The 12,530-nt window shown below is 36.8% G+C and overlaps 1 protein-coding gene across 13 annotated transcripts in view; it reads right to left on the bottom strand.

Moving 5' to 3' along the window:
* Positions 1–12,530, bottom strand: part of CTNND2 (catenin delta 2) — a 629,184-nt gene that overhangs the window by 58,824 nt on the left and 557,830 nt on the right. For all 13 annotated transcript variants that reach the window (XR_004356187.1, XM_032683409.1, XM_032683400.1 and 10 more), the window contains one exon: positions 10,270–10,420. Coding sequence is in view for 12 of the 13 variants with exons in the window: in XM_032683409.1 (XP_032539300.1) it covers positions 10,270–10,420 (151 nt within the window). In the remaining variant the exon portion in view is untranslated. The remainder of the gene's footprint in view (positions 1–10,269; positions 10,421–12,530) is intronic.

A 12,530-nucleotide genomic window follows, 5' to 3' on the forward strand; every position in this document is an offset into this window, starting at 1 on the left:
GAATAAGAATGCCTTGTATGTAAGAGTGTTTGTGATTACACTTCTTACAATCATTTTCCATGTATGTGCAATAATTATTGTTATATAATTGAATTTATATATCAGATCAGAATATTAGTTAAGACTAGTCATAGGCAATGCTGAACACTAGAGAAACATATTTATTTCCACTGATTTTAAAGTAATCAATTCCAAAAGCAAATGCTAGGAAAAAGGTTCTTCACCCAGAGAGTAGGGGGCACTGGAACAGGTTCCCCAAGGAAGTGGTCACAGCGCCAAGCATGACAAGTTCAAGAAGCATTTGAACAACACTCTCAGGCACATGGTGTAATTGGGTCTGTCCTGTGCAGGGCCATGCGGAACTTCGATGACCTTGCAGGTCCTCTCAACTCGGGATATTCTATGACATTCCACAGTATGTCCCTTTTAAAATCTGCAAGTACGGTGCCTTACTAAAAGTGCAACATTTTGAGCTACTATTATAATTCCCTATGGTAATTAAAGCAAACTTCTGTGCTTTAGTGAAATTAGTTGCAATATCCTATTATGGCCTTGATTTCACAATAAGATGATTGACCTTGGTGCTTATACACTGTTACACTGAAATTGTGGTTTAAATTTGGTGAAACTTGTCCTGAAGTAACTTAAGTATATGCAATGATGTCACTAGGTTTAAGACATTTAAATTGTATTTATCTACTTCTAATTTAGGAATTACAGAGTTTACATTGCTTGAATAACAAACATGTCAGTTTACACACTTCTTACGTTATAGCATCCTTACTGAGATTTTGACCAGATACGTAGATGACACAGTGGGTGGAAAACTGGCTGGACAAAAGGACATCATTGCCACACAGACAGTTGGGGGACTGGAACATATGCCATACAAGAACTGCATCTTCTGGGCCTTAAAGGAAGGTTACAGAGAGATCCTACTGTTGTCTACAACTACTTAACAGAATGGTGTAGAGAAGATGGGGTCAGGATCATCTTAAGAATTCCACATCTAAGAAAAAGAAGCAAAAGACACATGTTGGAATAAAGGAAATTCCAACTGATGAAAGGAAGACAAATTTTACTATGATGGTCGTCAAACAACAGAACAGGTTGCCCAGGGTGACTGAGGAATTTCTGTCCCATCAGCTGGACAAAGTCCTGAGCAACCTTCTTTTCCTGGACCAGTGAACTCTGGAGGTCCCTTCTAAGCCTAAAAGATTCAGTAAGACTAAGTTCTGTCTTTTGTGGCACTGGAAGACTGAAGCCTTCTCTACAAACTGAGAAAGTGAGTTTATTTTTAAATGTTCTAGGCTTATCTGGACTAACGGGAGGTAAACTGGCACAAGATCATCTAGCGATGAATTTCATAATATATGTATCCCAGACTGTTAGCAATTACATAACAGCTAAGACTACCCACAAAGACAAGCAACTTTGAATTTCATTGTTGATTTGTTCCCTGTACATTGATCAGGATTGATAAACCATCAGCAACAAGGGAGCTTTTTTCCCATTTCTTTTTGTAGGGTAGAGCTCCACAACCTACTGAAAATTCTCAAAACTATCTCCTTAAATGTGGTTCTCTGATTACGTTTGTTCAAAATCTTCATTCTGGAGTATACGAGGGATCATATCTAAAATATTCAATTGTCTAGTTACTTTAAAAAAAAAAAAAGCCTTCAATTTTAAATCTTAACAACATACTGTTCTCTTTTGTCTCAGCCTGATCTTTCAATCTGCACTACTGAGATTACATTTCTATACAAAATGAAGTAACGCATATAAATTCTTTCTTAGGTCAATTCCTGAAGTCTGATCTATCATTATAAAGCATCATATATTATACATATATAAAATTGCTAACTGCAGGGGGTAGTCATTGTATCTTTTTCATGTTCACACAATCTCTTGCATAACACAGCCACAAGAGGAAGCAAAAGGAAAATGAAAACCATAATAATGCTGAAGATTGTATCAGTAATACCAGATTTCAAATAATTTTACAGAGGTGCCATGGAGACATCAATGGGGCTTTGAAGCTAATTCTAAAGGTTCTCTAGGCTTTCCTTGGTAGGAAAAGTACATTTCTTTATTTTTGTTTAATTGAGCCCATCAAGATATTAAGTACTAGAATCACAGTCTTACCTTATGGAATTATGATAATAAGGCCCCTCAGCAAATTGATTATTTCCTCACTTATCTCAGATGATGAGAATTTGTTACCCTTTTAATATTTTGTAACTGTGTATTACAAAACTGCTGCTATTCAATCTCAGCAGTTATAAGCATGAAACAGAAGTCTTGGATTTTTTTAAACATTGCTTGTTACGTAGGGGTGCAACCTGATTTACTCTGAGACCTATTTAACCAATTACAAAAATATGAACCCCAGAAATTACCAGAAAGTTAACACATAGTGGTAATGCCTCCAGCCAGTCACAGACGGTGCCTTTTTAGAGACACTACATTCACATAAAAGTGTCATAATATTCATCAGGAAACACAGGAATTCATTTGCAAAGGCTGCAGCAAAAGACCATTCTGTAATCAAAAGGATATTTGAAGTTTTAATAATGTTATCTGAAACAAGAGCCTTTAACACTAAACTCATAGTAAATGATGGAAACAACTAGGGTATGACAGTTCTTACAAGCAAAGAAATTCTACATCAAAGCACTTAATGAAAAATATAAGAAAACAGAGGCCTCTGAAGATAGCATGCAGAAACCAACAAGTATGAGACTGAGTTACCTTTTTATAACTGTAAAAGACTAAAGTAACACATGTACACACGTATTTTGGCACAGAGTTCGTCTAACTCAATAAAGAAATGCCATCACATCTTGTGTTGTATACCGTGCAACTGCTAACTACCAGCAATGTTGTGTAAGCACCCAATGGTCAGGAACGAAAAGAAAAACTAAATTCAATTTAATTGCATTGAGATTTAGTTAAAATGTGAGTTGCAAGAATCCAGACATCCGTACTGTTTCCTAATCTTGCATTCTTTGAACGCTGACATCTCTGGTATCTTCTACTTTTGACATATATTTATCTGTGAAAATGAGACATTTATGGTGCAGATTTTTATCTATCAGATAAACATCTGTGTTGCATATTTGTAAGTATTTTATTTCTTTGCTAGTCTACAGTTAGTTCTTCTGTGCAGGGGTATAGAAATCTTTTAGGTCTCTGCAATCTGAATTTTTATATCAGTGTCATCTTTGTGAAACGTGTTTGGGTTTTGTCCTTAACATTGTTCCTTTTTAAGCACTCTGAAAGAAGACAACCTTGGGGACACTAAAATAGAAGTCGGAGTATCCCTCAAAAGCCACATGTGGGAAGAGGGGCATTGTGTACTGGCACTTCACCTCACAACATCTAACTCAGGAACTAGGATTGAATGAGATTTTGCAGGAACAACTGCACAAATTTAGAGAGTGCAAGGACGTAGATGCACAGAGAAGATCACTATTAATATAAGTGAAAACAGTTTAAATTTAATCAACACACATTCATCCTTCTTTTTCTTATTTGTTTAAATTTTTCCATTTCTCAACTCCACCTCCAACATCCTTTGAAACTACAGTGCCCCAGACTCATTCCCAGGGTCTTCACATGTGAGAAGAAAAGGACATTACTTTATTAAATGCTAATTCACCTGTCATGTTCTATTTTCTTGTACTGACATGTGTTATGAATAGGAGTTTGACTTTCTTCAAAGGAAAGTGCTTTTAATAAAGAATGCCATATATGTAATTTCCATCATTTGAAAATCACTTAAGTTGATAAGTATTTCAGGAGAAAAGGCTATTTTGCATCTTACACAGAATAAAACTACCTCACTGTTCTATGAATTGAAGCTAATAGAGAACAGGCTGGAAACATGGTTTGATACACTTATCTGTTACTGTAAGGCTGTCACGAAACTTGGATTTTCAAAACTGCTTTGCCATTTGCATGGATTTAAAAGTACTTTTAAAATTAATTTGGCAGTTTGTGAGATATGCATTTCTACTTTTGTATATTTTATGGAATACGTGACTAAATTATATGCACTTCTTAGATCAGAACTCCAAATTTTCAAAAGATAAGTAGCACTTCTCAGCATGAACAAACTGAGAAACAGAGATGAAAATTAATATTAAATTGTTTGAAATGTCAATCTTCTGAGTGAGAAAAGCAGCTTGCTACCTTATGCAGAAGAACAGAATAAAACAGAAATTGTTTATCTCAAACAAAATATAAGGTTCAGGTCAGGGCACTTTCTTATATTTGAAATGCACATCAATGAAGTGAAAAGGCACATCTCTTGGCTGTTTTTTCGTTTTTTGATGGTGGTGTTTTTGGCAGTCACACTGAACCTAGTCTTTCCTGGGCCACCTCCAATAGATTTTGCAACTTTTACGACTTCCACTCAGAATTTAACCTTAAGTATTACTAAACGTGAATACAAACTGATAAAACCTATAATAAGACTTTAAGGTTTATAAACCTTGAAACATTATATGGCATCATTTAAAATTATGACCCGCCCATCTAGATTCAGTATTGTCACGGTACAATACTGAGATGATTCTCTTGAAATTGGCATTTAAGATAGAAACAAAGGCATTTTCCAGGAATTGCCCCACAGTTTATTCTACTACAATGAATAGCTAAACTACGGCTGGGTTGTGGTTAGTGTTTGTGGGGCACCTTGATCTTATTATGGTAGAGGTGAAATACTGTATGGTTCTTTGACTTAGCATTACAAGGAAAAACAGATCTGTGAAAGCAGTATCCTTCATTATTACAGATTTAAGCCTGCATGCAGTATTTCTGCTGTTTTGGGGACAATGAAAAATTGTCGTGCTTTTTCACTAAGTGCCCTTGCAAAGTCTACTGGCCTAATTTAAAGGGGAACAGGACAGTACTTAGTCTGTATTACCAGAACAACTTCTGACGGGATACTTCTTCCCTATCTTCAGTCACACACGAGTTAGCCATTGAGTCCCTGGCTACTTCTCTAGTTCTCACACAGGACCCATTACACTAAGATGAACCCTTTAGGTGATAGAGATAAGTGGGATGAACACCCAGGTGGTGTCATTTTTTCTCTACTGTCCAGAAGCCTACCTGACTACTTGAAACACAACTTATTCAGATGATTCGTGGTAGAGAAAAATCCCTCTAAATCCAGACACATGTACTTAGGCAATAGGGAAGTTCAGATGTAGAAGAGTTAATCAAGAGTTGATCTTGACTTTGATACTAAAAATAATAGTTGTTTTAACAATGCTGGTTTCCCCCCTAAATCCCTATTAATAAGAAGTGACTGAGGGAGAAAACCTCCTCTAACCTCTCTAACTACCAGGTCCTGCTTGTCAGAAATATATTTGGGAGAAACTGGAGCAAAAGGCAATGAGCAAGTGGCTGAGGGCACATTAAAAGTCAAGATCGTCCTTGACACAAGGCTTTTACACTGTGATGGAAAAAAATACTACATTTAAACATTTAGCAGTTTAAAATTGTCGCTACTTACATATACATTAGAAACCAGGGAGTCCAGATGTTGCCATACATGCTATAAAACATCAAAGTTTAATTATGCATTTATTAACTTAACTAGCGCCTTTCTCTTCATTGATATAGCATGAGGAGCACCAGCTATTAATGCATGACCATACATTCCATTTTGTAAATCAACTTCTTGATGACAGCCTTTTTCCTCATTTCAGGTATCTGTTTATTGTTTTGCACAGCTCAACTATCAAATGAAGTGTAATAAAAACTGGCACAAGTTAGACAAATTGCAGTGTCTTTCTTCTGAACAAGTCTGATCAATGAAAGTCTGCAAGTCCTGATCAATGCTTTCTGGCAACTTCTGCATTGCGAATTTATGTCAATTTAATATTTCAGTGACTAAGATACTTTATAGGTCAATTAACAATTCAATAAAAAATTCAGTGTTTCCCAGATCCTTGCAGATGCATGTGTAAGAAATTCTGAAATGCTCACATTTATAAAGAGAAAACTGCATGTAAGCTCTCCAAGTGGGAAGAAAGCTGCATATTTCACTTAATCATCTCCTGACACATCCTTATATTTTCTATCAAGGTACAATACTAGGACTTAGTTGCTGTTCTTGTAACTACAACACTAAACACTCTTTTCACTTGCATTTATTGTTAATCCTGAAACAAAATGTGAGCATGTTCTAAGATAGGAGGACCCCATGTAGTTGTTTATGCTCCAGAAGAGTCACGTTCTGCTATGGCAATGCAAATACTTATTTCTGAGGTGTTTTCAGTCTCACAGCTGAAAGAAAATCTTTCCAAATATCAAGAATACACTTTGAAATAACGTACCCGACGCTTCTTTGAGTGCAAGGCTGGTCAAGATGACCTTGTGAGGTTCCTTCCAACCTGAATTTTTCTACAAGTCTAATAATTCATTAGATATGTGAACTCCTGATATATCTTTCAATCCAATTTTCTCACGTTTAGCAATAAAACTTCAAAACAAACACCATTTATTCCAGGCACCCACAGAAACCCACATCGTTCACGAGATCACAAGACATACACACTCAGTGCCAATTTACACACTCCTGAGAACTTTTTCATCACTAAGTAATGGTGATGGTAATACAGGGTGAGATCCATTTTATCATGTGCTAGATAAAATGAATCACCCTCTGTGACTCTCTCTCAGTCACTTATAAGGTAGTCTAATACAGGTACCTTATATTGGATTATGAACTTTTAGAAAGCTAGTAAGATTAAGTAGGTTCTGCACATATTAAGTAACAATTTAATTGATACTCTATCCTTAAATTTTGTGTATATCTTATAACTCCATTACAGACAGATGAGTAGTGAATGGAGTATCCTTCAGTACTGACACTTGTAGCCAACAGCTCAGGAACAATTATTTTAAAATGACTCCTGCTAAAGGAGTCATTGTTTCAGAACCTCATTCAAAAATTTGTGAAGGCAGAAGAAATTGTACCACTAACTTTACTTGCTAAGCTGAATCAAGCTTTTACTAACTTTACTGAATCAAGCTTTTACACCAATAGCCACAATAAAGATGTCTTAAGTATTACAACACTTCAACTTATCCCATCAAACTCTCTAGAATCTAGACCCCTGAAGAGACACCTGGATTCCCTACACATTTTAAAGGCAGAGATACATAGGGACTTGTTTTCTACACAGTACAAAAAGTCAACAAAAACCTTCAGGTGGAACTGTCCTTTATTCAAGAGTGAGTGATTAAAATGCTGCTAATCTCTAAAAAAAAAAAAAATACAGGCCAAGAGAAAGAATGGCACTGTTCAATTACTTGTACAATATTTCTCTTAATCAACATTGACACAGAACAGCATTAGAAACCACTGTCAGGATAAAAGAAAACTGACAGAAAGACTTGAAGCACAAAACTGTGCATTGAAGTTTTATAACTCCAGCTTTGCATTCACTACAGCTGTACCCTATGGACTTATCATTAAACAGTATGAAATGCAATACTAATACAAGTTCCAAATTTTACTTCAAGAGGACAAGTCCTATTTTGTACATACGGGCCAGCAGTGTGCCCAGGTGGCCAAGAAAGCCAATGGCATCCTGGCCTGTATCAGGAATAGTGTGGCCAGCAGGACCAGGGCAGTGATTCTGCCCCTGTACTCAGCGCTGGTGAGGCCACATCTTGAGTGCTCTGTCCAATTCTGGGCCCCTCAATTCAAGAAGGATGTTGAGGTGCCGGAGAGAGTCCAGAGAAGGGCAACAAAGCTGAGGTAGGGTCTGGAGGTTAAGTCCTATGAGGAGCAGCTGGTCTGACCATGACCAGGAACCTGGGCAGTATGCCCAAGGAGGGAAAACTGGGTGCTGAAGTACCTAGTGACAGTACTAGGTAAGTCAGGTTTACCATGTTTTTGTCTGAGTGAAGTTTAATTTTGGGATGAAAAAAGATGAATATGTCTACTGTCTTGGTCAAAGGACACATGGCATAACGCACAAGCTATAAAAAGGAAAAAAAAAAGGGTCCTTTTAAAGACATGGAGCATGCCTGAAATGAAACCCAGAAAGAAGACCTCACTATAAATAAAGGAAATGCTGCTATGGGGATGGCTCAGATAATTTATAGAGAAGTCTGGTACCAATTTTAGCAATATAACAACACAGTTGATCGATCTGTGTGGAAAACAAAGCAGATTGGTCAATTCATTGAAGTCTAGTATGAAACTTCTGGCCATTTGAAAAAGGCGTCTTTTTGTTTGTTTTGTAGTTTAGTATAGGTGAGTCTCGATTTTAGCAAGCTCTCTGATATATCTTCCAGGTGCCTCAACACTGATTTATGGGCTATTTGGCAGCAGCAGAATAAAATATATCATTCTCTGGCACATTTCAGTAAAAAATTGTCAGCCGGGAATGAATGACAGCACCACTGAAAAGAAAGCTTTATATAGGTATTAAAAATCTCAACCAACTCAATTCTACCTATGTAATTTTACAATATATACAGTTGGAAAATTCACCTTTAAAAAAAGGTTATCTTAGGGGGAAATTACAGCTTGTGAGGTAGAGTTTGTCACCACAAGAATATGATGCACAAATAAAAGTCGCAAAAGAAAAGACAAATACCATGTCGATTCTGCTTAGGCAGAAAGATGCTTGAGCAACTAACCTGATAAAGCAAGCCCCTTTTGAATCTTCCTTTCCATAACAACAGCTAAGACATCCTGCAACATACAGAACTGCAATATCACAAAAATGGATGGCCTACAACATGAGTTGAAATCCTTGACCAATGCAATGTTCAGCATTGCTGAAAATCAGCCTTAAGATAGGTTCTATTTGCTAAAAAATACTCTAGGAGAAGAGCAGTAATGACTGTTATTAGTTTCTTTGAAGTTCAGTGATGAAAGCCAAAGAAATGAACATACAAAGATCACAGCTGAAATGATACAAGAATTATAGTCATAACTCCCCTGTCATACTGGCATGTTTGGACGGTTTTTAAACCACAGCAAATTTGTATTGCAATTATGAAGTACAATGCCTCAGAATAACTCTACAAATAACGTCAAACTGAGCAGCACTGTACAGTTATTACTAGTTGGCTACATACATTTATTAGGTAATTATTTTCAACAGACTTTTCCCACCTTTTTTTTTTTTAATTAATCTTTGCTTTTATCACATGTTCTTCGAGAATTTAACAAAATATTAAAATTTTCAGGTTGTGCAAACTTATTATCCATAATTTAACCAGTATTTTGAGTGGCATATCAGATAAGACAGTCAATTTCACATGTATAGTCTTACTTTCCTAAACAAAATTTGCAGACTTGGGAACATTAGTACAACCTGTGAGAGCTGTGATTGCCTTGTTTTAACAACTTGCTGAGCACTGCTGTAATGAAGCATTAACCCTAAGATAGCACTGGATAAAAATAACACAAATTATGAACAAAGTATCTATTTGTGGAATTCTGGAATTAAAAGCAGAGAAGGAGAAGTATGCTGTAATGATAACAAATGAACAAGTTAGCAAAAATGAATACAAAATATGCTTTTAATGTACAGAAGTAGAAATAATTTTGTCATGATTGTTGAAATAGTTCAAGATCAAGGAAGTGATTATTTTTTAAAGACAGAATGTGAAAATAAAAGTTTAACGATCCACAGTGTTTGGATGAATTTCAGCTGAAAACACCCCACCAAAAAACCTACACAAAATTAAAAAAGTCCAAACCCCCAAGATGTGTGCTTACCATACAATCAAAATTCAGGGGCAATAATGATTTACATAAATTATTGTCGTTTTCCTTATTTGTATGTGTTTGTGAATTAAGAATCTCCCAGCTCTCTTGCTGGAGCTACTAAGCTGCCCCATAAATTCCTGTAACCATTTTAGGATTTTTATGATTTGTCACTTCATGACCCCAAAGTTGCTTGCAATAGGTAATCTGAGGACCAGGAGTGCTTAGATCCTGCTACTGCCAGCCTAGGAATGAAGCACTAAAGCAGAACAAAGCCATTGCTTTTCTTACAGAGCATGAGAGATCAAGAAACACTGCATGATGTTTAATTAATTTAACAATTCCTTGCAATATACCAGCACACTGTCACAAAAAATCTGAATATGACACACTAGAGAAAGAATTAAATAAATTGTTCTAGAAATGTGAGAAGAATAGTTTTCATTGTCCTCATTCTGCTGAGAACTGGAAAAAACACCCCAAGCCCACAGAACATGTAGATTTTTTTGGAAAGAACATACCTATTAACTCTTTATTTCTGACATCTAAGGCCATGTTTCGTAAAGCTGTAGCAACTGCACATACCACCCGGTCATTGTCTATTCGAAGCAGTTCCACCAATATTGGCAATCCTTTTTCTTTGCGGACAGCAGCACGGATGTACACTGACCACTGCAAAGACACATGGGAGAGTGTGAGGAAACTGAGAAATCCACTAGAGAAAGAAAGGCATCTGAGGTTATAACAGAGCAAGGGGTTACCGAAGCATTTGGATGCAAAACTCAAAAGAGGGGAAATAATTGCATTTATGATGCTAGGCAACCACTTGATTTGGCAATCTGTGCTAATTTTTTATGGTGACAGAGAAATTAAATGATGAATTGACTTTACTCCTAGCACACCTGGTTACATTTTTACAGCCCAAGTCTGCAGATGACTTACTTTGCATCAGTATTTCATACGCAACATCTAATGATGCTTGTTTATATTAGAAGATATATATTACAAAGCATATTCAAGAGGTCTGAGTATTTCTTTGTTATTACCACAAGAATTATTCAGTCTACAAACATGAAAATGCTGTCATTATTTCTCTTGTGATTGTCAACTAGTTCAGAAGGAAAAATGAGGACAACAATACGTGTGGTTTTGGTACCTGCAGTGATCCTAACTGGAATACTATTGTACATTGAGGTGCTAGATTCCCTCAAGAGCTGACCTGAGGGTGGTGCAGGCCTGTGCTGTGCCTGGCTGTTGTATCATGTGGCTGCAGGATAAATCCAGTGGCTGATTCTATCAGAGAAGCCCCTAAGCATCTCCCACTTGACAGTTGGTCACGACACCACTGACATGGCCTTGTCCTTATATCAAAGAGAGCAGAATGTTCTCATGTAAACATCCTTTTTATCTAACAGTAGAAATGATGAATAGAGTTGTTTACTTCTAAGAGATCCTCTAGGAGCTCTAAAGATCATCATGCCAGTCACCAAGGGATCTGTGCAGTGTGCTGTGACGAGGCGGTCCATCCAGTGCTGCACAACTTTGGGTTCCTGCACCCAAAGGGATGAAAGATTACCTATACTACCCCCTCTTCCATTCTGCTGTTAGCTCCAGCAGTTGCAAAAAAATTAAACAAGACCAAAACCATGTGGTTTTGAAATCTATGGGTATTGCCAAATTTAAGACGTTTGGACACCTGCAGGATGTGCAGATCTCCTCAGCATAACCCACTTCAAAACAAACCATCACTAGGCACATATTCCCTCCCACTTCATGAACTCTTCTCTGGAATTTTCACAAAGTTCACATTCATGCTGCTTGTACTGACAGTTGAAAGGAAATCATTGAAGCAGAGCATCTCGTTCCTTTCAGTGCCATGGCATGGACGCTTATCTTGCCATTGTACCTGGAAGGTGAAGACAAATTCTGGAAGGCCTTAACTTTTGAAGTATTTCAAGTATTTCAGAAACTAGGATAATAAGCCTTAGGATTTTCAGATCACAATGACCCTTCTCTTTTGACAAACCTTCCTTAAGGAACAGTTAAATCACACCATAAGAATAATTACATTGCAATAGTGTTACTCCACAACCAGACAGAGTAAAAACAAATTTAATGAAACAAAGCATTACAAAAGGTAAGCACATCCTCTGTCAGCAGACCATGCTTAACCCCTGCATACGGTCTCTACTTACCGCAGTTGTGCTCACTTTAAAAAGCTAGCATTGGTTTATATAATAGACAGGTGCCCAGAATAGCAAAACCTGGAATATATATGTATGATAAGAACAGTAGACATGGGGATAGACAAGAACTGCAATACTGCAATATCTGGAGTGTAAATTCATTCCAGGTGATATAATTCAGGGGAAATTGGGGAAAAGAAAAAGAAACCAGCATTTAAGGATATTGTTTTATTAATTCTTCTCTGTAGTAACTGTGCATAACAAAAGCCAGTTGGACTTTGCTGTAGATTAAAGTGATAATGGTTATGATAAGCTTTCCAGTCAGGTAAGTTAGACAAGGGGTTCTCAGCATCACTGAGCACAATAATGTGCCTAAAACTTAAACATGCTGCCACTTTCTGCAGCAAAGCAAATAGCTCTTAGGTGAGAGAAGTGGTAGCAAGACTCTTGGTTGATCTTATTCCAGGGTCTTTCCTCCAGTCTCTTCTCTTTATCATCAGATAAAAAACTAAAACACATCTTAAGGTTCAATAAGTTTAACAGAAAGTGTTTGCTGAAAAAATACTTTCTTTTCTACACTTTGAATCTAATGGGAC

This window comes from Chiroxiphia lanceolata, chromosome 1 (assembly GCF_009829145.1).
Source record: "Chiroxiphia lanceolata isolate bChiLan1 chromosome 1, bChiLan1.pri, whole genome shotgun sequence".
NCBI lineage: Eukaryota > Metazoa > Chordata > Aves > Passeriformes > Pipridae > Chiroxiphia > Chiroxiphia lanceolata.